Below are 27,335 nucleotides of genomic sequence, written 5' to 3'. Positions count from 1 at the left end.
TACTCTTTTGGAAAGGATAGCCTGTGCTGCTTGACCTAGCCTATTGAAACATTACTTATCATTAACACGGTGGAGAAGGCTATAACGTAGTCTACGGGATGGAGGATTGCGCCAAAGAGGGAGATGCCCAATGCCCACAACCCAAACTCATAGCAGCACAACATCAACGTGGAAGATTTCTCTCGTTCGGGGGAACTTACTTGGTGGACAAATACGTCCAGAGGGAGGTCTAGGGGGCTCCCCTCGCTGCTGGTCATTGATATAAATCCGAAACCCATTCGAACATTGAACCACTTGCAGTGGCCTGCTCCCGACAGAGGCTGGGGCAGAATCCGCTCTTCCTGCTCCGCCGATTTGGCGGTGTATTCTGCGCCACCTTTAACCGCCCCTCCTAAAAGTCAAATGAAAGGAGTTAGCTAAATACAGTATGTATTGATAAACAGGTGTAGAAGGCGCCCAAGTAGGCTATTTTCCCTATAGTCGTGCGCGCGTATAGTAGGCCTAGTAGTTGCCCATAAACAACTTTTATGGAACCCGGTTTGTTGAAAATCCCCATCACTGGACGATGTGTGAGGTTAGTCTTTGCTCGAATTCTCCCCGCATGGTAGAATGTTTCGAACATAAACGCAAAGCTGGGTAAAATAGGCTACTTGTGGGGATTTCTAACTACACAACGGTCAGCGATTTGCAATTGGTCGCTTTGCCTTTGCAAATGCATGCTCAACGTTTTAAAAAAAAAAGTTTTATTCTGGAGCATATTTGCGTGCATCTAACATGCTTKACCAGCATTGTATGAAACTCAAAGGGCAGGTGTAGGCTACACACATGGTTCACCATGCAAGCCCCAGTTGGGCAGAATACGCTCTTTACCGTTGACAAACTGCTCCAACAAGATCCCAAGGCATATTTTCACATGGAAATAATCGTGGGCGGTACATAACATATAGGATCTATAACAATAGTCCTTCGCGGATTCCCTCAATACCATCAGAAGAAAAAGTAAGCGCAAAAAAAAATAGAAAATAATTGCAGAATAACCTTCGGCCATGTTTCCCCTCTCTCTTCCAAAGTCCCAATCGAAAAGCTTCCTCTGCGAAAACGGGTTATAATAGTCACCATTAATCCGACATCCTCTATTCCAGCGGTCACAAATTTAGCTCGCATGGTAGTGCGTGCTTTCCCTCTTGATGTTTTGTCATGTCTCTCCTTCAATCCCGTCCACACTCAATCCACTTCGAGCGCTTGCACTCGCTCGTTCCTTTTCTCATCCGCTCGCTTTGCTGGCTGTGCCTCTGGACACGTGACTTTGTCAATGACATGCTTTCTTGCTGCTAATTTCAGTACGGATCCAGGGAAGGGAGTGCGGGGAGAGGAGGAGAGTGCAGCGAGGGAAACGGACTCGGAACCGATTATAAGGTCCCAGTGGTCAGTTGTGTCCTCACAATAACACACTTTTATAAAAGGATGGACACGGTCACATACCCATTATCTTACAAAAACATTTTACAACTTCGGTTGAGAGTCGTGTGAATGGCAATGGTCAGCCTTGTTTTCAACTCGTCAACGACAATTTTAATAGCAAAATCAACCATTTCTAAAATGTCATATTTGATTAACAGCAGCTAAATGCACTACATTGGAAATATAAAGATTGGGAAAAAAAGATTTACGCAAACAAACATCTGGTGCAGTAAATATTAAATCTGTTATTCTGCTTCTTTTATAGAACTATATTACTTTCTTTTTCCTACGTTTCTGAGCTCCATTCGGTGGGTCACATGTGGTAAAATAGCCCTAATCATTATGAGATTGGGAATTGAGGGGTTTATTTGAATTTATAGATTACAATTGTTTGTTGAACATAATTCATTGCTGCATTTACTAAAATTGTCAATTCATTCGTTAAACATATCGCCAAATAATAACCTAAAGATTGTATTCATTAACCTTTGAGTAAATAGAATTTTCCATATGCATTTGATGAAAACGTATTTACGCCTACATTGAGTTCATGTTCACATGACCAGCCCCATATTCCTCCTTCTCTTGCACAAACTATTAGGTTTAGGCTATGACTTCAATTACAAATCTAGTAGATTTATTTGGTTAACTTTAAGTGGTACACGTATGGTTATAAAGGCCTGATACGCTGCCAAGATTTCCATTGATAAAACTGAAGGGTGGGTAGCATGTGTGGTCCTTCAGGACAAATCAAACAATGGACAACATCCGCACAAACATAGCTGCGTGAACTAGGGGTGTTGAGGGTGCTGAAAATCGGGAAAAATATATATATAATTTAAGATTTTTTTAAATCACAAAAGTAGTGCACTGGGCCTTTACTAGTATTAGTGGACCGATGTAGACTTCTGTACATCTGTAGGGCAGGCAAAACATCTCTGCTTTACCAAAAAAGGTAGTTTAATTAAGAACAGTATCTTTCAGAAATCAATAGTTGGAATTGTAAGAGTTGTTGCCCTGTCCCTTTCTCTTTGATTGTCATTTTCATTTAACCTTCATTTTAACTAGGCAAGTCAGTTAACAACACATTCCTATTTACAATGATGGCCTACCGGGAACAGTGGAAGTTATGGGCAAAGACAAAACATCCACACCAAATGAAATGTTTTCCTTTATCAAATTACATGGATAACAACCACTTTTTGTGCAGTATTAATTTACCATCCTTACATGTAAATGTGCATTACTGTATTCGAGGCTCATCTAGGTTTGTACCTGTAGACGTTCTACCACCCTGAAGAAAAACAATGCACACAATACAGTAATTGAGTACATTGAGACATCAAGTGGGTTGTGGTGATGTAATGTGGTGACTCCCATGTGGTTTCAATTCCCACTGGGACCAGTATGAAAAAGTATGAAAATGCATGTACTCATTACTGTAAATTGCTCTGGATAAGAATGTCAACTGAAATGGAAAGGAATGAAAAGACCATTTCAGTTTCCACATAGAAATAAGTTCCATGTGCAAAGTATTTCAAGAAACTAGAAAACATATATCAAGCAAGTTTTTTGTATATTCCACAAGTATTATCATAATAACTGTTTTGTACAGATAATTATCAGACTCAAGTTACAAATACTGGTAAACACTCCAATACATTTAGTTTTAAAAAGAGGGGTACTGGGAGGGGTGCGCTGGGCCTTTACTAGTCCTGTATTAGCTGACCAATATAGACCTCTTCAGCAAAACAAAAGAAAATCGCAGCACCCCTACCCCCAAACGAGTTCCCGCGGCTATGCGCAGTAGGTTATGCCTACGAGAGTATGGCTGGAAACATGAGTCTGATGTATCGCACGCGAACTATCAATGTATCAGCTCTTTGTCAACATCCAGTCGCAAAACTGTCAAAGGGGAAAAACACGTTGGGAAGGAATGAATCAACAACAACCCACCCCCACCCACCCAGCAGCAAAGCAACACCAAAGAGCCCACCCTCCGGAATTCATGAGTTTACCTCATACCTCCAACAAAGGCCCAACCCCCGCGCAAATTCTCTGTTTGAAGATGCGGTGAGGAGGGCTCCACAGTGGCCACAAAAATGATGGTTTGGGTCACAGGGCCGGTCAACGGTGTCAGATGTTATCGACTCACTCATATCCTGGGAAGGGCTTTTTTTCTGACCGAACAGAGCTATGTTTGGTGCTTTTCCAATGAGACTTAACCCCACACCAGTGGGCCGCCAGTGTTTTATATTAAGTAAGCTATAGTGTAATCGTGTTTCCATCAGGAGTGTGACACGAAAGACATGTGGCGATCAGAATCAACAGCCCTGCATCATTCAAGACTGTTGATTTGTGAGGTGTTAAAGTTCACAGTTGGCCATTGTGATGTAAATGGTGGCTGAAAAGTACCCAGGGCCTTGCATTGGTTCCAAGTTAGAGGAGGTCCGCCGGAGTCGTGGCACGCAGAGCCACGGGTGCCGGCCCATGTAGATGGAAACAGAAACGTCTGAGCCTTTAGGGTAAAACACTGGGGTAAATCCGGATTTGAAATGCATCAGTAATCATCCACAAGCGTAGGCTATTAGGACTACTGGCAATGTATTTTAGGCTATTCTTTGAAGGCTAAAATAATAACATTCTGATTCTGTATGGTTCACATTCTCTGTTAAGGCCAAAATMAATAAAAGCGTTGATGCTGTATAAAAAAAAGTCGAAACGTAATCTGTAGATTCTGTAGGTTTTGTCTATATTCTGTCTGTATATTCTTATTGTTGTCAGCACAATTTCGCCAGATCAAATTCCTAGTAGGCTACGTGTAAATGTTATTGGCGAATAAAGTTGATTCTGATTCCAACCTCATAATAAAGGCCAATGAACATAAACACATGCAGTGATTAATAAGTGACTAAACTAATTAAGTCAATTGGAAAATAAGAATGTCATCTCAATTATTGATTAGCCTAAAACCAAACCAACTGATCAAACGTGATCAGATCCTCACAATAATACAGCTTAATGCCACTTTCACAGACGTTAAACAATTCCAAATCGAGATTCCAGAGCTTTTTCAATAGCAACATCCCCAACCACAGATTTGGTGGACTCCTTCACCCTAGCCAACGTCACCCAACCCCCCACATCTCACGAACCAAGCTCCCGAAAGGAAGTTTGCCTCCTCTCTACCCTGCATTTCTGTCAATAGAGTTCAAAGGGCTAATTCAGTTCGTCTCTCATTTCTTTTAGTGCGGGGGGGTTTATTTCGACGTTTTAACTCGTGCATTACAGCCAGCAATCCCTCACTTTTTTTTATATCCACTGCTAGGAAAAACGAAACATTGTTGACATAGCCATGGGTCAGGCCAGGCCATGCTGTTGGAAAGGAAATGTGTGTTGGGGAGTCTAACAGCATTTTACAAGCAAACAGGTACATGTTTTATGCTTATTTATTCATTTAACGTGTTTAGAACAAACCAGCTTAATCAGGAGTTTATTTCAACCACGGTGTACTTTACTTGTGTCTACTAGGGAAACATTGAAATCAATTGTATGCACATTTTTACTTGATTTCGCGAAAGAAAGTTACTTTATTATTTACTTCGTTAAGAGACATTTATAATTAACGAACATTTTAAGGATAAGGATTGTTTAATGCCCATAAATGGACATGTGGGTGTCTTTGTTTGAGCATACCAACAAGGCAACCCTGGCTATTTAGACGAAATAAAATGGTTTTAAAAGCACCTTTCGTTCTGATAAGAGTCATTTATTTGAAATGAAATCAAATGTAGCCTAACTATTTCCTGTAATGGGGTTTAAGACTATAATTTAAGCAAATTATCTTTGAATAAATGATTAAATTGTAGGCATCAACAATTCAAATCGACGTAGGCCTACATAATAAACAAATAGGGATACTTAATCAAAGGATTTAACAGATAAATATGGCTAACGCCCAAAATGTTTAAGAGATATCTGAAAAACCACATTGACAAATCCATTCTAGAAAGTGGTATGAACTAAAACGATACATTTTCCGTTGATCTGATTTGTTGATTTAATGTTTTTTATTCAACGACATATGCTGCTTTTTGGTTTTAAAAATAGAAACATTTGAACACAAAATGTGAACACAAAGCCTACAAATATCGAATGACACATCAGTGACGTCAGAGGGTAGCGTGAGCGAGATGCGCTTCTCTGCTCCGGCAATAAACACGCAAGTTGCTCACAAAGCCAAACAATACACCAACAACCAGCATAGGAGGACAACTAAGAATAGCGCCTTGTTTCCTCACGAATTCCCGTCATTTTAGTGGGAAAATGTCATTTATTAAGATGTTTTTTTCTATGGTCGCGTTTGCTTAGAAATGGGCTAAATTATGTTGTCTTGTTTAATCTTAATATTTGTTCATTCACTCAGGAACCTAACAAATAAGCCGAATGAATATATATATATTGGTTTTTAAACTGGGTTGAACCGGAACATAGTTTGATTTGAAAATATAGGCCTAATACATAAACTATCTGATATAGGCCTACCCAATAATGTATCCTGTTTTCTAGTTCCCTTAAACAATAAATACAATGTGAAGTAACCTATATGCGAACTTATTGTAAAAGAGGACGATGGAATGGAATGCAATTTCCGAATGGTGGCAATATCGACAGCATTGAGAGTCTGATAATAGACTACACCCAACTGTTGCTGCGGTGAACAGGTGTTGTTGTCACCATGCAATCCTTCCTTATGCTGCGGAGACATCTAGCCAAGCGTTGTTCAACAAATGTATAGTCTGAAAGATCCTTCACTAACCTGTGAGCCACGGTAGAGCCATTGTTATCCTCGTCCTTCTCTGTTCTCAGACCTGCTGCTGTGGGTGGAGATAACCAACAAATGAACCCGTCGTTCTGATCGAATGTCATGTCCACTTGATTTTATTGTAAGTGTGACCTAATGAAACTGTCAAAGTCACACGCGCACTGGATACAGCCGAGAAGTTCAAGCATGCAAATCGACTACCATTACCGGCATATTTACAAAGTCATTATGTTTATCGGCCAGTTGGTGGTAGATTATTCACCGCGCGGATATACGCAGATTTTCCACGGCTGAATATTTTATAATGACAGTGTAACATAAGCGGACCATAGGTTTGTCCGGATTTGTCACCAAGGAAAAACGGATTGCTGACAGACAGTGTAAGAGTGGTCCATAGTCTTACAAATATTTTGTAGTGGGCCTAATAAATAAATGAGCGTTATGTTTTCTATTATTTTACACTACCTCATATTTATGAGGACGAAAGAAAAACAGTAGCCTAATTAATGTTGATTTCTCAAAACATTTGCAATATGCTACTGTGGTTGGTTTTAGATAACACATAGACTTCTACTATTTTGTTACGAAAAAAGAGAGGGTAATGTAGAGCTTGGAATGGAGGGACATGCAGAACGGTTTACGCAAATTGATACCCATTTCATTTAATTAACTGACATGTTCCATATTGTTTATATTGTTATAATCAGTAATCATAATTAGACTATAGCCTATATTGCTCAATTATGATATCGCCTTCTAGATAAACGTTGCCTTTACAAATATGGGGTGGCACAGGTTTTGCACCCGGACTAGTAAAAATGGTGGTCTAGCCCGGCTGGCCAGTGTCCAAAATCTATCCCTGAACAAATGTCACATTATATCAATGGCAAAGCATTTGTCAAAGCACTAGATGTGAGGACCTTTATATCACCCTTTATGTATGAATTTGCTTGAAAGATGTAATAAACATCTATGTAGTACTTATGGAGGCTTTATGAACGGTCCAGTCATCAAATATGTTTTTTTGTTTAAAGGTAGACGTTGCATGCACAAAGTAAACACAGTGATGCGTCAATTTCCGCAACCATTTACATGCTGGCTCGACCAGATGCGGCTTGAGTCTGCTTGCACCATCATGCACATGTTGATTTTGTCCATCCACACCAGACACGACCAGGACACACAGGTTGAAATATAAAAAAACGAACTCTGAACCAACTTGGGGACAGGCCCGAAAAGCATTAAACATTCATGGCAATTTAGCTAGCTAGCTTGCTGTTGCTAGCTCATTTGTCCTGGGATATAAACATTGGGTTGTTATTTTACCTGAAATGCACAAGGTCCTCTACTCCGACATTTAATCCACAGATAAAAGGTTAAACCCGAGTTTGTTTCTAGTAATCTCTCCTCCTTCAGGCTTCTTCTTTGGACTTTATATGGTGGTTGGCAACCAACTTTAAGGTGCATTTCCATCACCAACTGGACTGGAGTGTGGACCTTTCAATCACCCACATGGGTATATGCTCCTAAAAACCAGTGAGGAGATGGGAGAGGCAGGACCTGCAGAGTGTCATGCATCACAAATAGAACCAAGTTCTATTTTAGCGCCTGGCTACGCAGACGTTCGCAAGCAGTTTGGATGCAATGACTGAATAACATGTATGTGTACATTTATTTTGCAACGCTCGCACACGTAACACGAGCCTTGTGTTCAGAACGTAAAAGCGTTGAAGCATGAGACTAAACTTCTGTGCTGTTTTGGTCCCGTAGCTACCACGTTGTGGCAGTGTGACGCGCACCTGTGCACATGCGCAGATACTCTGCGTGACTGTGTGAGAGGAAAGTCCTGCTTCAATATCTGCGGTGCGGTATCTCTATAGGGAATTGTCAAGCAAAATTGAAACAAATCCTTGTCAGAACTGAAGTCCCAGCTCTTGACACTTCAGAATTGTCYCCATGCAGGCCAACGAGCAATTGATACCCATACAATAAATGACCCCCGTGTCACACAAAATCTTAGTGTGCTAGCAGGTCGGAGATAAGGATTCAAGATTCACTGGGGTAATTGTTTAAAGAGACTTCCAACTCAAAGTCACTGCTCCAAAGTCTAATTAACATGTAAGTGATGGTATTTCATCCTGCAAGCACCAATACAAATAGACCGTTAGTGCAGAATGCAGACTAAAAACAATCAACATACAAAAACACAGTCATTGAAACACACATTCTTGAGGTTTCCTTACAGATTTTTTTCACTTACGACTCTTTTGAGGTCTAGGTCGGGTTCGGGCTAATTTAAAGTCCATATAAGAATGCAATTGTAGAACACAATAGTCTGAGCAAAATGACTGTCCTGTAGGGATGTGACAAATTAACATTTTCTTTCATGTTTAAACAGCCTTATTTTTATCGGTTTTCCATTAAAACTATTTGAGAATTTCATCAAATTCCACGTGAAATCATATAGCGTGCTTTGACCACTAGGGGGCAATGAAGTTCTACCACAGTCACACAGTAAGCTTAGGAATCTGGAATCTGCCCAAACAGGCAGGTGAAATTTTGTCCCAAAGACAACAGTTAATTCACGTTGACTCTAGTGTTCCTTTCCACTTGTTATATGCATTAGCGTCTTACAACAAAAAGTAACCTAGCCAAGTGATCACAGTTCTTCTCCCTGCTTTCTCTTTTCCCTCCATTACATGTCTCTCATTGAATTTCATTCAAACCGCTCCCTATACACACATGCGTGCTGCGCACCCAAGCTCCCATTAGGCCTACAGAAATGACTGCCTATAGAAACATATCTAACTGATGGGGCACACAAACAAAACGGTAGACAAGTTAAATTCCTTGCCAAATCACGACAGCTTTATCACAAATTCAAAATGGGCTGGTTGATTAAAGAAGAGAAATGTGTTCCAATCACGAGCTGCAGTTTTGGAATAACAGATGCGTCTCGTCTATTTAGTTGTTTTTTTTGCTTACTGCTATAGTGTGAATTTCTAATGCTGTTAAATGTATGTCTCAACTCCCATTATAAAGGGAATAACACCCTGTTGAAAGAGGAGTAAACGGTGAACAGTGATATTGACGAGAAAGACCTGTTGCAGTCCTTCATTTGGCAAATATCCATAGCAAATAATTTGAAAGATGCATATCCCCTCTTACGAACATTACTAGATCTGCAGGCTCTGCCCTCAGTTGGTCAGCAGCCCACAGCCTCAGTTGGTAAGCAGTCAGCTCCTTTAGTGTTACACTCCAAACCTCCTGCACTAGTTCCAGGCCCTGGATCTCCTGTTCAGCTAGGCTCAGAGCGAGCTGCTCGTCTAGGTCTGCAGTCCCTGCCCCTAGCCAGTTTGCAGTCTCCAGCCTCTGCTAGCACCAAGTCGCCTGTCCTAGTGTTAGGCTACAAGTTCCCTGCTCAGCTAGGTTTGCAGCCTCCCGCCATACCTGGCTTGCACTCCTCAATCTTAGTAGTAGGTTCCAAGTCCCCTGCCCTGTCGGGGCCCTAGTTTCTTGCCCTGCTAGGCTCTCAGACCCCGTTCTCTGACCCGGGGGGCCTGCTGTCTCCAGTTCTGGGGGGCCGCCTGCCTCCTGCAATGGAAGACCCTCCGGCACTTGCACTTCTCTGGGGCCCAGCCGGCCCCGCTCTCAGATCCCTGATGAGCTTCGTACAGCAGTCCCAACCTGTCCACCATGGGAACCATCACATTCAGCAGTGGTGAGAGAGTCACCAACCCCAACAGCAGCCAGTGAGCTGCCAACAACAGTTGTGGCCGGGCCTGCCACATTTCTACGCCGCAGTAGGCAAGCCACCTCCATCTGTGGCCAGCCTTCAGCGGCCCTGTACCAGCTGAGTTAGAGGATCCTCCCCCATCCTTGTTGCATTCCATGGGGCGGCCAAGGACTGCTTTTGTTTTCCCTGTGCACCGCCCTGACGGGGCGGCCCCTAAGCCCATTGCATGCCCTTGAGCCGGCATTCTCCTGACCCCCATGGTCCTCTAAAGAGACCTTAGTAATCAGCTGCCCCTCTAGTTCGGCCAGATTCATAGTAGGACTGGACCCCACCTGGTCTGGTCCCTTCACTGCTCTGCCTCTCTTACCTGCCAGGTAGGACTAGGCCCTTTCAGGACTAAACCCCCCACTGAGGCCTTAAAGATGGGTGGATATACACCAGAAATCCAGGGGCTGCTGTAAAAAAAAGCCATCCCTTTCAACCTGATTGGCCTGCAGCCCTGTCAATTACCCTTCAAGCTTCCACTCATTACAACCAATCAGCGCACTTGGACACACTCAAGGGCTCAGCCTCCTTCCACTTCACATCAGTGCATAGCATCTGCTGTCTTGAGAAGAAGCAAGTGTTGTGTTGCTGACAGACTTTTGACATGCTGTTTCCTAACTGAAGTGTTGTGTTGCTGACAGACTTCTGACATGCTGTTTCCTAACTGAAAGTGTTGGTGCTGCTGACAGACCTTCTGAATGTGTGTTCCTGAACTGAGTGTTGTGCTGCTGACAGACTTTGACATGCTGTTTTCCTAAACTGAAGTGTTGTGCTGCTGACAGACTTTTGACATGCTTTTTCCTAACTGAAGTGTTGTGCTTGCTGACAGACTTTTGACATGCTGTTTCCTAACTGAAGTGTGGTGTTGCTGACAGACTTTTGACATGCTGTTTCCTAACTGAAGTGTGTGTGCTGACAGACTTTTGACATGCTGTTTCCTAACTGAAGTGTTGTGCTGCTGACAGACTTTTGACATGCTGTTCTAACTGAAGTGTTGTTGCTGGACAGACTTTGACATGCTGTTTCCTAACTGAAGTGTTGTGTGCTGACAGACTTTGACATGCTGTTTCCTAACTGAAGTGTTGTGTGCTGACTGAGACTTTTTGACATGCTGTTCCTAACTGAAGTGTTGTGCTGCTGACAGACTTTTGACATGCTGTTCCTAACTGAAGTTTGTGTTGCTGACAGACTTCTGACATGCTGTTTCCTAACTGAAGTGTGGTGTTGCTGACAGACTTTTGACATGCTGTTTCCAACTGAAGTGTTGTGCTGCTGACAGACTTTTGACATGCTGTTTCCTAACTGAAGTGTTGTGTTGCTGACAGACTTTTGACATGCTGTTTCCTAAACTGAAGTGTTGTGCTGCTGACAGACTTTGACATGCTGCTTTCTAACTGAAGTGTTGTGTTGCTGACAGACTTCTGACCATGCTGTTCCTAACTGAAGTGTTGTTGCTGCTGACGACTTTTGACATGCTGTTTCCTAACTGAAGTGTTGTGCTGCTGACAGACTTTTGACATGCGTTTCTCCTAACTGAAGTGTTGTGCTGCTGACAGACTTTTGACATGCTGTTTTCCTAACTGAAGTGTTGTGTGCTGACAGACTTCTGACATGCTTTTTCCTAACTGAAGTGTGTGTTGCTGACAGACTTTTGACATGCTGTTTCCTAACTGAAGTGTTGTGCTGCTGACTGACTTTTGACATGCTGTTTCCTAACTGAAGTGTTGTGTTGCTGACAGACTTTTGACATGCTGTTTCCTAACTGAAGTGTTGTGCTGCTGACGATTTTTGACATGCTGTTTCCTAACTGAAGTGTTTTGCTGCTGACAGACTTTTGACATGCTGTTTCCTAACTGAAGTGTTGTGTTGCTGACAGACTTTGACATGCTGTTCCTAACTGAAGTGTTGTGTTGCTGACAGACTTTTGACATGCTGTTTCCTAACTAAGTGTTGTGTTGCTGACAGACTTTTGACATGCTGTTTCCTAACTGAAGTGTGGTGTTGCTGACAGACTTTTGACATGCTGTTTCCTAACTGAAGTGTTGTGCTGCTGACAGACTTTTGACATGCTGTTTCCTAACTGAAGTGTTGTGTTGCTGACAGACTTTTGACATGCTGTTTCCTAACTGAAGTGTTGTGCGCTGACAGACTTTTGACATGCTGTTTCTAACTGAAGTGTTGTGTTGCTGACAGACTTCTGACATGCTGTTTCCTAACTGAAGTGTTGTGTTGCTGACAGACTTCTGACATGCTGTTTCCTAACTGAAGTGTGGTGCTGCTGACAGACTTTGACATGCTGTTTCTAACTGAAGTGTTGTGTTGCTGACAGACTTCTGACATGCTGTTTCCTAACTGAAGTGTTGTGCTGCTGACGACTTTGACATGCTGTTCCTAACTGAAGTGTTGTGTGCTGACAGACTTCTGACATGCTGTTTCCTAACTGAAGTGTTGTGTTGCTGACAGACGTCTGACATGCTTGTTTCCTACTTGAACGTGTTGTGTTGCTGACAGACTTTTGACATGCTGTTTCCTAACTGAAGTGTTGTGCGTCCATTGACAAGTGAGTGTTGGAAATGCTACATAATGGGTGTAATCTAAGTGAGTGTTGGTTATTTTACCATGTAATGTATCTTTATAAGTAAGAAGTTTGCGGGGATGTTTGCTAGCTCTTAGCTAATTGCTAGCTCTGGAGTATTGTTATCCATTGCAACATCATGTTCTGACTGGACAGCACTATAGTGGGCAGAACCAAAACCAATCAGCATTAAGTATGTAGCGGTGAGGGCATATCCAGCCAACCGCTCAGACAAGCTCCAGCTAGCTGTTTTTTTCCATGGTCCTAGTTCTCGCCAGATTTAGTGACCAACAGTTTTTTCAGTAGCATATTGTGTTTTTGCATTACATACGTACATAAACCAGGGCTGGCGTTATGGGAGGCCCGTGACCCCCCCTACTGTACCTCCTTGCCCGTCCAAATAAAATATTGAAATATTGATAATTTATTTGATCGAGACTGAAAGACGGTTTAATCTCAGTTAAATTTACAGTACACTACCGTTCAAATGTTTGGGGTCACTTAGGAATGTCCTTGTTTTTGAAAGAAAAGCAAATTTTTTGTCCATTAAAATAACATCAAATTGATCAGAAATACAGTGTAGACATTGTTAATGTTGTAAATGACTATTGTAGCTGGAAACGGCAGTTTCTTTATGGAATATCTACATAGGCCTATTATCAGCAACCATCACTCCTGTGTTCCAATGGCATGTTGTGTTAGCTAATCCAAGTTTATAATTTTAAAAGGCTAATTGATCATTAGAAAACCCTTTTGCAATTATGTTTTCACAGCTGAAAACTGTTATTCTGATTAATAAAGAGGCAATAAAACTGGCCTTCTTTAGACTAGTTGAGTATCTGGAGCATCAGCATTTGTGGGTTCGATTACAGGCTCAAAATGGCCAGAAACAAAGCACTTTCCTCTGAAACTCGTCAGTCTATTCTTGTTCTGAGTAATGAAGGCTATTCATTGTGAATGATACTATTTGAAAAGTCTTTCCAACACTCCCTGCCTCGATAATCACCAAGCCTGGGTGTGAAAGAGCAAAATATCATGATCTGATAAGCCCTTATACTGTATCGAGGAGAAACGTCATACAAAACAGCTTTCTGTCTCGAGCTCAATGGCGCAAGAAACTTTGAAGGCCCGGAATAGACTAGTTGATACAATGTTGCAAGTTCGTTAGTGACTGCTTGGCTGGACTCTGTGATACTTTGATACAATGTACAACTTCACTAGCAATAGCTCAAGTGAAGACAGATAGAAAGGGAGGCAGACAAGTGTAGAAGAGATATGGATGTGTTTGAATTAAACAGAATTTTCATAAGGATATTTTCAACTGTTTTTATTTTGTCAGCTTTAGGCCTAACGTTAGCTAACAAACTTCTGTACATCGCTCTGTTCCGTACACTTTACCTTATTTTAGCGCCCCAAAAAATGTAATACTTCCAGGTCAAATGCATTATGAATACCATTGTAAAGCACAATTTCTCCCCTTTCCAGCCAAATCAATGATGAGATCTTCATGCTGCCCGTCTCTGCATGATTGAAGAAGGCAATGGAGCTCCGCCTGGTCTTTTTAAAAATGAAGGGCGGGGAGGCGAAAGCTACAGAGTGATAGTGAAAGGGGGAGATATGTCGTGTGGGGAAACTGCTTTTTTCACCCGATTTGTCCAACTTATCACCTCTAAAATGTAAATAAAACACTATAAAGAGTTTATATAATGTCTCATTACATACCTATTTGAAGGGTTGTGTCGAATTTGAATAGGGTTTTTAGGGCGACTCTAAATTTACCTTCACAAGTAAACTGCGGCTGTCACGGTTTTTGAGAGTCATGATGGCTCGCAGTGATGACGCAATTTTTTTTTTTTTTTTTTTTTTTACAATTGATTGAATTAACTATTGATGAACTCACGAGTAATTAACTTTACACTCACCATTGATAATTTCTTGTTTTTAATCTGCGAGAGAGGCGCTACACCTGGCGGAAAGAGACTGTACGGCACAGAATGAGTTGCATAACGTTCGTGACACATCACACTTTGACATACAGCATCAGAGGGGGTCCGATTTTTCAACTTTTCTCAAATACTATTGGTCAATTACCATGTCAATCAACGCTGAATAGAAACTTAGTTCACACCCTGGATTTTGATGCCAACACAGTCACTACAGTCCCATTAGTTTTCATTGCAGCCTCGTTTGAATGACGCAGTTGCCCAAAATGTGTACGGAACGGTGTTAGCTAATGAATGTTATGTATTTTACTTAGTTGATGATGGAAGCTATAGGCCTACTGTTGCATTGGCCCATAGGCGATCTCTGAGTTCTATGTTCTAATTTCTTTAACTGCCAATGGATCACAGTGTATCAATGTGTCCATATGGCAGAGGCTAGTGCTCTAGCTATAGTTTAATTTTTACTTTAAGATTTGTATAGTTTTACTTCAGATTTTTATGATTAACCATGTAACAATGAGTTTAAGACACTAAAATTTTGTTATTGAATGAAACTGTTTCATGGAAATGTGCATATATAAATATTCATAACTGGGTAGAAATGGTAGGATAAATTGTAAGCTTCTCCAGAATTGAAACTCATGAAAAAACGGGCCTACCAAATGGAAATCAAATGCCCAACTGATTTGTTCTGGAGCAAACTATCAATTGGGGTTCACTCTAAGCACTTTGATAAACATTGTAAATGTATGTGATTTAATCATAATCCTCCCCCCCTCCCCCCCTCCCCCCAGAACCACATCTCTTTCAAGCTGTCTCTCTCTCCACTTTCTTAGAATGATACCTACACCCCTACTTTACTTTCCCAGTATATGGAGCACCTGCATTTGAAAACAAATCAGAACTGATGCACTGACAACTGATGGATAGACCAAAATAAAAACAGAAATAATACATTTTCAAAGTTATTTTATGCTATTTTCTTCAGAGGCAACAAGAGCAAAAACAAATGTTTTGTCTAAATAAACAAAATAGCATAAAARWTTTTTTTTGAGTGGACCCTCTAAAAATGTAAATATACCTTTAAGAATAATCACTTAACACAGCTGGGAATTTAATCAGCACATAAACTCACGTTCCTTTTTCAGGACCCTGTCTTTCAAAGACAATTCGTAAAAATCCAAATAACTTCACAGATCTTCATTGTAAAGGGTTTAAACACTGTTTCCCATGCTTGTTCAATGAACCATAAACAATTAATGAACATGCACCTGTGGAACGGTTGTTAAGACACTAACAGCTTACAGACGGTAGGCAATTAAGGTCACAGTTATGAAAACTTAGGACACTAAAGAGACCTTCCTACTGACTCTGAAAAACACCAAAAGAAAGATGCCCAGGGTCCCTGCTCATCTGTGTGAACGTGCCTTAGGCATGCTACAAGGAGGCATGAGGACTGCAGATGTGGCCAGGGCAATAAATTGCAATGTCCGTACTGTGAGACAGGACGAACAGCTGATCATCCTCACAGTGGCAGACCACATGTAACAACACCTGCACAGGATCGGTACATCTGAACATCACACTTGCGGGACAGGTACAGGATGGCAACAACAACTGCCGGAGTTACACCAGGAACGCACAATCCCTCCATCAGTGCTCAGACTGTGCGCAATAGGCTGAGAGAGGCTGGACTAAGGGCTTGTAGGCCTGTTGTAATGCAGGTCCTCACCAGACATCACCGGCAACAACGGTGGGCACAAACCCACCGTCGCTGTACCAGACAGGACTGGCTAAAAACTGCTCTTCACTGACGAGTCGCGGTTTTGTCACACCAGGGGTGATGGTCAGATTCGCATTTATCGTTGAAAGAATGAGCGTTACACCAAGGCCTGTATTCTGGAGCGGGATTGATTTGGAGGTGGAGGGTCTGTCATGGTCTGGGGCAGGGTGTCACAGCATCATCGGACAGAGCTTGTCGTCTTTGCAGGCAATCTCAACGCTGTGCGTTACAGGGAAGACATCCTCCTCCATCATGTGGTACCCTTCCTGCAGGCTCATCCTGACATGACCCTCCAGCATGACAATGCCACCAGCCATACTGCTCGTTCTGTGCGTGATTTCCTGCAAGACAGGAATGTCAGTGTTCTGCCATGGCCAGTGAAGAGCTCGGATCTCAATCCCATTGAGCACGTTTGGGACCTGTTGGATCGGAGGGTGAGGGCTATGGCCATTCCCCACAGAAATGTCCGGGAACTTGCAGGTGCCTTGGTGGAAGAGTGGGGTAACATCTCACAGCAAGAACGGGCAAATCTGGTGCAGTCCATGAGGAGGAGATGCACTGCAATACTTAATGCAGCTGGTGGCCACGCCAGATACTGACTGTTACTTTTGACCCCCCCTTGTTCAGGGACACATTATTCAATTACTGTTATTCACATGTTTGTGGAACTTGTTCAGTTGATGTCTCAGTTGTTGAATCTTGTTATGTTCATACAAATATTTACACATGTTAAGGTTGCTGAAAATAAACGCAGTTGACAGTGAGAGGACGTTTCTTTTTTGCTGAGTTTACATTCCACATGTTGTCCCAATCCCATTCCACTTTGACCTAAACAGCTCAACTGGTCTTGCTCCTCTAGAGGCCCTTAACATTAGACAGCGCCTTCTTTTTGGCATTCACAGCGCCACGATGTAAATGTATATTTTTCCATCCATTTACTGTAAATTCAAGTGATTATCACTCAGTTTATGGGCTCAATACTCTACCCCAGGCTTTCCTCAATAGCCAATGTCAAGCTAAGCAGTGGCATGTATTCTTGGATGCCAAGGGAAGCCAGGCTTCCCCCAAAAATGGACTAAGAAAGAAATATACAGTAATTTATCTTTCGTCTCTCTGTGTTTCATKATTTTCCTTCAATTCGCAAGAGGCTGAATGTATCTCACCAGAGAAAGCATCGGAGCGAGCAAGGGTGCAAGGGAAGCCAGCGAGCATTTGGCCTCCCTTGATAAAAAAAATAAAGTGTAAAATCATAMCCAACCCGAGTTGAGCTAAACTGAGTGAGCTAAACTGTGAATGGACCTGGTGCACCAAAAAAGAAAAATCACGTCACATCGAGATCCAAAGCGTCATTGACAGAAAATAACTTGAATTGTTGCATCTTGTTGTGTTGTTGTCCTCCGATGGCTAGCTAGCTAAAATTGGCCCTTTCCATGGATGGAGAAAGTGATTTGGACTTGTGGTTTTAATTTTTAATTCTCCATACTAGCCAATGATTATAACGGCGATTCTGATCCAACCATAAATTCAAACATTGTGCCCCTGGCCTGAGAGGATGTAAGTTCAATATGTAAATGTAGTAGGCTAATGTTAACTGGCTGGCCTGGTGCATTTGTTGCCCATGAAAGGAAGTTAGGCTAGCGAGCAAGCATTTTAGCCAGGTAGCCTAGGTCAAAAATAAATACAAGCATGTACTGTATGACAGAGTCATAGACTGGATGGTCAACATGAAAGAGAGAAGGATGGCATTGGRGTTTTGTGAGTCAACATGTTTTTCTACTTGCACACACTATTTAGCTTAAGTTGATTTGACTAAATTGTTTTTGGCATCTTTTAGTTGTTACTGTATTAGACTAAGCATAGGTGATTTGATCAAATCGAATTTTATTTGTCACATGCCCCGAATACAACAGGTGTAGTAGAACTTACAGTGAAATGCTTACTTACAAGCCCTTAACCAACAATGCATTTTTAGTAAAATAAGTGCAAAYTAAAAATAGATAAGTAAAAAATAAGATAAAATAAAATGTTATTAAAGAGCAGCAGTAAAATAACAGTAGCGAGGCTATATACAGGTGTTACCGGTACAGAGTCAATATGCGGGGGCACAGGTTATTCGAGGTAATTGAGGTAATACGTAGATGTAGGTGGGGTTAAAGTGACTATGCATAGATAATAAACAGAGAGTAGCAGCAGTGTAAAAGAGGGGGTGGGGCCGGGACCATTTGATTAACTGTTCGGGAGTCTTATGGCTTGGAGGTAGAAGCTGGTAAGGAGCCTTTTTGGACCTAGACTTGGCGCTCCGGTACCGCTTGCCGTGCGGTAGCAGAGAGAACAGTCTATAACTAGGGTGGCTGGAGTCTTTGACCATTTTTAGGGCCTTCCTCTGACACCGCCTGGTATAGAGGTCCTGGATGGCAGGAAGCTTGGTCCCAGTGATGTACTGGGCCGTACGCATTACCCTCTGTAGTGCCTTGCGGTCGGAGGCCGGGTAGTTATGCAACCAGTCAGGATGCTCTCGATGTTGCAGCTGAGCAACCTTTTGAGGATCTGAGGACCCATGCCAAATCTTTTCAGTCTCCTGAGGGGGAATAGGCTTTGTCGTGCCCTCTTCACGACTGTCATGGCGTGTTTGGACCATTCTAGTTTGTTGGTGATGTGGACACCAAGGAACTTGAAGCTTTCAYCCTGCTCCACTACAGCCCCGTCGATGAGAATGGGGCGTGCTCGGTCCTCTTTTTCCTTTAGTCCACTATCATCTCCTTTGTTTTGCTGACATTGAAGGATAGGTTGTTGTCCTGGCACCACACGGCCAGGTCTCTGATCTCCTCCCCATAGACTGTCTTGTCGTTGTCAGTAATCAGGCCTATCACTACCATCGGCAAACTTAATGATGGTGTTGGAGTCATGCCTGGCTGTGCAGTCATGGGTGAACAGGGAATACAGGAGGGGACTGAGCACACACCCCTGAGGGGTCCCCATGTTGAGGATCAGCGTGGCAGACGTGTTGTTACCTACCCTTACCACCTGGGTACGGCCCGTCAGGAAATCCAGGATCCAGTTGCAGAGGGAGGTGTTTAGTCCCAGGGTCCTTAGCTTAGTGATGAGCTTTGAGTGCACTATGGTGTTGAACGCTGAGCTGTAGTCAATGAATAGCATTCTCATGTAGGTGTTCCTTTTGTCCAGGTGGGAAAGGGCAGTGTGGAGTGCAATAGAGATTGCATCATCTGTGGATCTGTTGGGGCGGTATGCAAATTGGAGTGGGTCTAGGGTTTCTGGGATAATGGTGTTGATGTGAGCCATGACCAGCCTTTCAAAGCACTTCATGGCTACAGACATGAGTGCTACGGGTCGGTAGTCATTTAGGCACGTTACCTTAGTGTTCTTGGGCACATGAACTATGGTGGTCTGTTTATGTTGGTATTACAGAGAGGTTGAAAATGTCAGTGAAGACACTTGCCAGTTGGTCAGTGCATGCTCGCAGTACACGTCCTGGTAATCCATCTGGCCCTGCGGCCTTGTGAATGTTAACCTGTTTAAAGGTCTTACTCACATCGGCTGCGGAGAGCATGATGACACAGTCTTCCGGAACAGCTGGTGCTCTCATGCATAGACGTTTTCAGTGTTATTTGCCTTGAAGCGAGCATAGAAGTAGTTTAGCTCGTCTGGTAGGCTCGTGTCACTGGGCATCTCTCGGCTGTGCTTCCCTTTGTAGTCTGTAATGGTTCGCAAGCACTGCCACATCCAACAAGCTTCAGAGCCGGTGTAGTACGATTCGATCTTAGTCCTGTATTAATGCTTTGCCTGTTTGATGGTTCGTCGGAGGGCATAGCGGGATGTCTTATAAGCTTCCGTTAGTTCTAGCCTTTAGCTCAGTGCGGATGTTGCCTATAATTCATGGCTTTTGATTGGGGTATGTACATATGGTCAGTGACTGATGTGATGTACTCCTCAGTGCCATCGGAAGAATCCCGGAACATATTCCAGTCTGTGCTAGCAAAACAGTCCTGTAGCTTAGCATCTGTGTCATTTGACKACTTCTTTATTGACCGAGTCATTTGATTATGATGAAATGGTGCTGGAATAGTGGAGGCAGCTCCTGTTTTCATAGTGACTTGTGGTAACTCGCTGTGGTTCTAAATCAACAGTTGTTTAGTAGTCCGAAAATGTCAGAAACATTAACTTGCTTGACCATGCTGTTGGTCATGTAACTGTTTTTTACATGCAATATACTTCATGTGCACTTCACTGGACAGAGTTTGCTCATTGTGATGAAACAAAGGCATGGTTGAATTTATTCTGCCACTGTGTCTTCTTGTCTCTGCCTTAGACCTATATATCAAGGTCGCAAGACATATGAACTAACAGGTTATAGAGAAAACAATGCAATAATCACAATACATTTTCTTAGCTTATCCAGTGATTTTACCCACGCACTGCTGCAGAAGCTAAGAAAGTTGTGGTGTAGCGTAGGCTGTATTGTAAATCACTTACAAAAAAAGATAACAGTTTTTAAACTGCAGTGATTGCAGAATTTTTTTATTTAACTAGGCAAGTCAGTTAAGAACAAATTCTTATTTACAATGATGGCCTAGGAACAGTGGGTTAACTGCCTTGTTCAGGGGCAGAATGACAGATATTTACCTTATCAGTTCGGGCATTCGATCTAGCAACCTTTCGGTTATGGGCCCAACYCTCTAACCACTAGGCTGCCTGCCGCCCAAGTTGGAGTTAGACTGCAAAATTATTCGAATTAAAAAAAGTGTTATTTTGGACGCAGTATTTGCAGAATACTGCAGTTATACTGCATTCTAACTATAGTTATACTACAGTGTACTGCAGTGATACTGCACTCTGACTGCAATATTTTTTCATAAGSAAGGCCTAGCGTAATCTTCTTTGCAAGCTGTTTTCAGTCCTATATAGACCGTTTTCCATCTAGTCCATATGGCGACATGCTTTTCTAAGTTTGTTTTTAAGATTATTTCCCCTGTTCAATTAAGTCTCGAAACATTGCAGCCTCTCCTGTAGCTGACAATTTCAATGTTCATTTGTCGGTGACAAACACAATGCATTGTTTACATGTTTGTCATAGGTTCTTGGGTGGCGTGCCCTGTCTTACCTTTTGTACTCGATTGATTGATACATTGTTCCATTTCTTGAACATTTTTCCAATTTTATTTTGGATTCTGATGGCTCTTTTGCGCTTAGTTGCTGTGAGCATTGCTGTCTGTCCCGGGATCCCTCCAGATTCCGCAGAGAGGCACCGAAGCCCAGCTAGCCTAGCTGGCTCAGGGTCCTCCATTTGAGACCACCATTGAACATTTCCAGCGCTGCAGGAGCTGTGTTTAATTTTGCTTTGTTCCGGGACAATGTGGACCGTGCTGTCTTTCAATGTAGCAGCTGCTTGCTTGCGGAGGACTACAGGGGCGAAGTGGCTACTCTTAGCAAGCACGTGGCAAACCTACATAAGCTACTGGGGAATCCACACCGTCTACTTTTTATTTTTCTTCCACCCCAGTAGCCGGATGCCGCTCTGGTCTGGTGGAAGTGTCGTRGCTGTGTTGGCTCTCCACAGCCGACTGGCAGGTGCTCAGCAGGGTTCCATCCCCAAAGGGGTCTCCCCCTTCCCTGGAGAACGGAGCTGTTCTCGACCCAACCAACCAGCCATGGAGATACGTCACTCGCTGTGGAAGTCGAAGACAGCGTCCTCTGGCAACGGGAGTCTCCTTGGAGATGTTGAGCCCGGACCTGACAGAGACCAGAAACAGCTTTGCCACCCTGGATCCAGAGGTTCCAMCGGGCTTTCCATTCAAGATCGGATCCGGGGGTACCTGCGTCTTCGTCCTCTGTTCTGTCTCCCTCTCTGGTGGCTTCTACCTCGGGTTCAGATCCTCGGAGCGCCCACCCTCATCAGACCATGAGGCTGCCTGAGATACCGGCCCATTTAACATCGCCAGCTGTCATCATAGGCAGCTCTATGGGGAGAAACATCTCAGTTCCCAAGGCAAAAACTCTGTGCTACCCAGGAGCACGAGTACAAGACATCACAAAGCAGCTTCCGGCTGTTCTACGACAGATGCCGGGAGCTGGCACTGTCGTAGTCCATGTGGGATCTAACGACATCAGGAGGGCTAGCTCGGAACATCTGAAAATTGATTTTAAAGAACTGATTTTTGTATTACCATCGTACCATCGTTGGTACACATCTGGCACGTCTGTACACATCTGGCTAAAATATTATTGTATCTCTGCTGGAGTCACTTTTATAGATAACTTTGGCACCTTCTGGAAACAGGAGATACTCTTGGCTCCTGGACTCCTGTCCACGCAGCGTTGAAACAATGACTTATCAAGGACCCAAGACCGCCTCAGCTAATCCCTACCATTGTGACAATGAGTCATCATAATGATGCAGCTAATGTACATTATCCTAGGGGCGTTGGCAGACAAATAGTAAGTAACTTAATTTATGTCCCTCTAATTGCCCTGAATACCTTTGTTAATCCTACAGCTATTGGATGCAGTAATCATGAGCCTATGAATCAGAGTCACACTGTTAGCACTGAGGCGGTGTGCCCTAGTAGGAAGACCACTTTGTGCAGCTCACCCTGCACTATCAAGTCTACTTCTGATAAGCTTCCCAGTAAAGCATTAAAAACAATCAAGCAACCCAGAAAAGTGCTAAAKAATAGCCCATATTAACATATGCAGCCTGAGAAACATTCATATTCTGACTATCTCTGAAACTCACTTAGATAATATCTTTGATGATACAGTTGTAGTAATATGGGGAGAAGTCTATCCATAATAACTCACTGATCTGCCTTAACAACACTATCAACAAGGCAGGTCCTACAGGCCCTGGTTTTGTCACACCTGGACTACTGTTCAGTCGTGTGGTCAGGTGCCARGAAGAGGGACTTGGGAAAATTGCAGTTGGCTCAGAACAGGGCAGCACGGCTGGCCCTTAAAAGTACACGGAGAGCTAACATTACTGACATGCATGTCAATCTCTCATGGCTCAAAGTGGAAGAGAGATTGACTGCCTCGTTACTTGTTTTTGTAAGAGGTGTTGACAAGCTGTAGGTACCGAGCTGTCTGTTTAAAATACTAGCACATAGCTCGAACACCCATGCATACCCCACAAGACATGCCACCAGAGGTCTCTTCACAGTCCTCAAGTCCAGAACAGACTATGGGAGGCACACAGTACTACATAGAGCCATGACTACATGGAACTCTATTCCACATCAAATCAAATTTTATTGGTCACATACACATGGTTAGCAGATGCCGACTAGTGATACATTTATTACATCCAATTTTTAATTATTAAAGTGGCTAGAGATTTCAGTCAGTATGTTGGCAGCAGCAACTCAATGTTAGTGTTGGCTGTTTAACAGTCTGATGGCCTTGAGATGGAAGCTGTTTTTCAGTCTCTCGGTCCCAGCTTTGATGCAGCTGTACTGACCTCACCTTCTGGATGTTAGCGGGGTGAACAGGCAGTGGCTCGGGTGGTTGTTGTCCTTGATGATCTTTTTGGCCTTCCTGTGACATCGGGTTGTAGGTGTCCTGGAGGGCAGGTAATTTGCCCCCGGTGATGCGTTGTGCAGACCTCACTACCCTCTGGAGAGCCTTGTGGTTATGAGCGGAGCAGTTGCCGTACCAGGCGGTGATACAGCCCGCCTGTGGATAGGGGGGGTGCTCCCTCTGCTGTTTCCTGAAGTCCACGATCATCTCCTTTGTATTCTTGATGTTGAGTGTGAGGTTATGTTTCTGACACCATACTCCGAGAGCCCTCACCTCCTCCCTGTAGGCCGTCTCGTCGTTGTTGGTAATCAAGCCTACCACTGTAGTGTCGTCTGCAAACTTGATGATTGAGTTGGAGGTGTGCATGGCCATGCAGTCATGGGTGAACAGGGTGTACAGGAGAGGGCTGAGAACGCACCCTTGTGGGGACCCAGTGTTGAMGATCAGCGGAGTGGAGATGTTGTTTCCTACCCTCACCACCTGGGGGCGGCCCGTCAGAAAGTCCAGGACCCAGTTGCACAGGGCGGGGTCGAGACCCAGGGCCTCTAGCTTAATGAGTTAAATAATCGGTGAACAGCATTCTTACATAGGTATTCCTCTTGTCCAGATGGGTTAGGGCAGTGTGCGGTGTGATTGCGATTGTGTCGTCTGTGGACCTATTGGGGCGGTAAGCAAATTGGAGTGGGTCTAGGGTGTCAGGTTGGGTGGATGTGATATGGTCCTTGACTAGTCTCTCAAAGCACTTCATGATGACGGAAGTGAGTGCTACAGGGCGGTAGTCATTTAGCTCAGTTACCTTAGCTTTCTTGGGAACAGGAACAATGGTGGCCCTCTTGAAGCATGTGGGAACAGCAGACTTGGATAGGGATTGATTGAACATGTCCGTAAACACACCAGCCAGCTGGTCTGCACAGGCTCTGAGGATGCGGCTAGGGATGCCGTCTGGGCCTGCAGCCCTGAGAGGGTTAACACGTTTAAAAGTTTTACTCATGTTGGCTGCGGTGAAGGAGAGCCCGCAGGTTTTGGTAGCGGGCCGTGTCAGTGGCACTGTATTGTCCTCAAAGCAAGCAAATAAGTTGTTTAGTTTGTCTGGGAGCAAGACATTGGTGTCCGCGACGGGGCTGGTTTTCATTTTGTAATCCGTGATTGACTGTAGACCCTGCCACATACGTCTCGTGTCTGAGCATTGAATTGCAACTCTACTTTGTCTCTATACTGACGCTTAGCTTGTTTGATTGCCTTGCGGAGGGAATAGCTACACTGTTTGTATTCGGTCATGTTTCTGGTCGCCTTGCCCTGATTAAAAGCAGCGGTTCGTGCTTTCAGTTTTGTGCGAATGCTGCCATCAATCCAAGGGTTCTGGTTGGGGAAGGTTTTAATAGTCACCATGGGTACAACATCACCGATGCACTTGCTAATAAACTCGCTCATCGAATCAGCGTATAGATCAATGTTGTTGTCTGAGGCTATCCAGAACATATCCCAGTCCACATGATCGAAGCAACCTTGAAGCGTGGAATCAGATTGGTCGGACCAGCATTGAACAGACCTGAGCACGGTCGTTTCCTGTTTTAGCTTCTGTCTATAGGCTGGGAGCAACAAAATGGAGTCGGGGTCAGATTTTCTGAAAGGAGGGCTTTGTGTGCACGGAAGTTAGAATAGTAATGATCCAGAATTTTGGGTCGCGCATTCTATATGCTGATAAAATTGAGGGAGCATTGTTTTCAGATTAGCCTTGTTAAAATCCCCAGCTACAATAAATGCACCCTCAGGATATGTGGTTTCCAGTTGACATAGAATCCAATGAAGTTATTTCAGGGCCGTCGAGGTGTCTGCGTGTGGGGATATACACGACTGTGATTATAATCTAAGAGAATTCTCTTGGTAGATAATGTGGTCGGCATTTGATTGGAAGGAATTCTAGGTCAGGTGAACAAAAGGACTTGAGTTCCTGTATGTTGTTATGTTCACACCACGACTTGTTAATCATAAGGCATACACCCCCGCCCTTCTTCTTCCCAGAGAGATGTTTGTTTCTGTCGGCGAGATCCGTGAAGAACCAGGTGGCTGTATGACTCTGATAACGTATCCCGAGTGAGCCATGTTTCCGTGAAACAGAGAATGGTAACGAATGCAAGCAGTAGAATCAGATTTCAAAAGCAGGTAAAAATACACCTTATGGAACAGCGGGGGACTGTGAAGTAATACAAACACAGGCACAGACACAGACACATTTATACAAACACATGATAACATACACATGGATTTTGCATTGTAGATTTGTGGTAGTGGAGTATGGGCCTGAGGGCACACAGTGTGTTGTGAATTCTGTTGTAATGTTTCTTAAAAATGGTATAACTGCCTTAATTTTGCAGGACTCCAGTAAGAGAAGCTGCTGGCTTGGCAGCAGACACACGGCTGTGCCAACGGTTTCAAGACATGCACGCAGCACTGATACATAAGAGTAGAATAGTTAACCTCATTTTGGGACATTCTTGCATTTTATTATTATATCTTTCGAGTTAGTTGTAAAACTTTGTGTATTTCTTTAACCGTTTACGAATCAAGAAGGAAATCACAATCAATTATGTTTCTAACGTGTGTGGGCTATTTTCTAATGAGCTCACATGGGTCATCTTGTGGTGTTGAACTGTTACCATGGTCCTCCATTCGTGTCACGTTCCTTAGTTCCTTTGTTATGTCTTTATTTTAGTTTGGTCAGGGCGTGAGTTGGGGTGGGCATTCTATGTTGTTTTTCTATGTTTTGTTCTGTTGTTCGATTTCTATGTGTTGGGCCTAGTATGGTTCTCAATCAGAGGCAGGTGTCAGTCGTTGTCTCTGATTGGGTGCCATATTTAGGTAGCCTGTTTGTCATTGTGTGTTGTGGGTGATTGTTTCCTGTTGTAGTGTTTGTTTCACATGTCAGGACTGTTTCGGTTTTCGGTATTATTCACTTTGTTATTTTGTATTTTTCAGTGATCAGTTTTAATAAATTAAAATGGACACTTACCACGCTGCGTATTGGTCCGATTCTTGCTACTCCTCAGACGAAGAGGACGAGAACCGTTACAATTTGAGAGAAAGTAGTCCCATTTTTTTCAAAGGAAAATGGGTTCAGAAAATGCATTCTCGTGACAATTTACAATCAGAATCGGTTTCAAATCGTATTACGTTCATAAATTATTTCAAACTTGTTTGTCGCTTTCCAGTAGCCTACTGAAAACATGAAGCATATGTTTCATGAAAAAGTTAATTGAACCATGTTTTTATGTGTATAACTTTGTCATTTATCTAATAGTTTTTGTTACCAATTTTTATTTTTATATCAAGAAGTTTTATATTTTAGATTCTTTAAAGTGGACACACTTTGCCTTGATGACAGCTTTGCACACTGGCATTCTCTCAAACAGCTTCACCTGGAATGCTTTTCCAACAGT

At 43.1% G+C, this 27,335-nt stretch overlaps 1 protein-coding gene and 1 long non-coding RNA gene across 4 annotated transcripts in view; one reads left to right on the top strand and one right to left on the bottom strand.

Moving 5' to 3' along the window:
• LOC111972536 (protein lin-28 homolog B-like) overlaps positions 1-1,284 on the bottom strand; it is a 44,226-nt gene extending 42,942 nt beyond the window's left edge. Inside the window, exons 1-2 of one of the 3 annotated variants that reach the window (XM_023999541.2) lie at positions 1,039-1,284; positions 201-391 (exon numbers count right to left, since the gene is read on the bottom strand). In XM_023999541.2, the coding sequence (XP_023855309.1) occupies positions 201-391; positions 1,039-1,048 (201 nt within the window). In that variant the 5' untranslated portion in view covers positions 1,049-1,284. The other 2 variants (XM_070446487.1, XM_023999539.2) reach the window with 2 other exon arrangements.
• A 3,331-nt stretch (positions 1,285-4,615) lies between these two features.
• On the top strand, positions 4,616-27,090 carry LOC139028740 (uncharacterized). The gene is made up of 3 exons (XR_011480965.1): positions 4,616-4,891; positions 25,921-26,061; positions 26,274-27,090. It is a non-coding gene; the product is annotated as an uncharacterized lncRNA (long non-coding RNA).
• Positions 27,091-27,335: the final 245 nt, after the last annotated feature.

This window comes from Salvelinus sp. IW2-2015, linkage group LG14, assembly GCF_002910315.2.
Source record: "Salvelinus sp. IW2-2015 linkage group LG14, ASM291031v2, whole genome shotgun sequence".
NCBI classification, from domain to species: Eukaryota; Metazoa; Chordata; class Actinopteri; order Salmoniformes; family Salmonidae; genus Salvelinus; species Salvelinus sp. IW2-2015.
The sequence above is the reverse complement of the archived record's forward strand: the minus strand, read 5'-3'. Positions and strand labels throughout refer to the sequence as shown.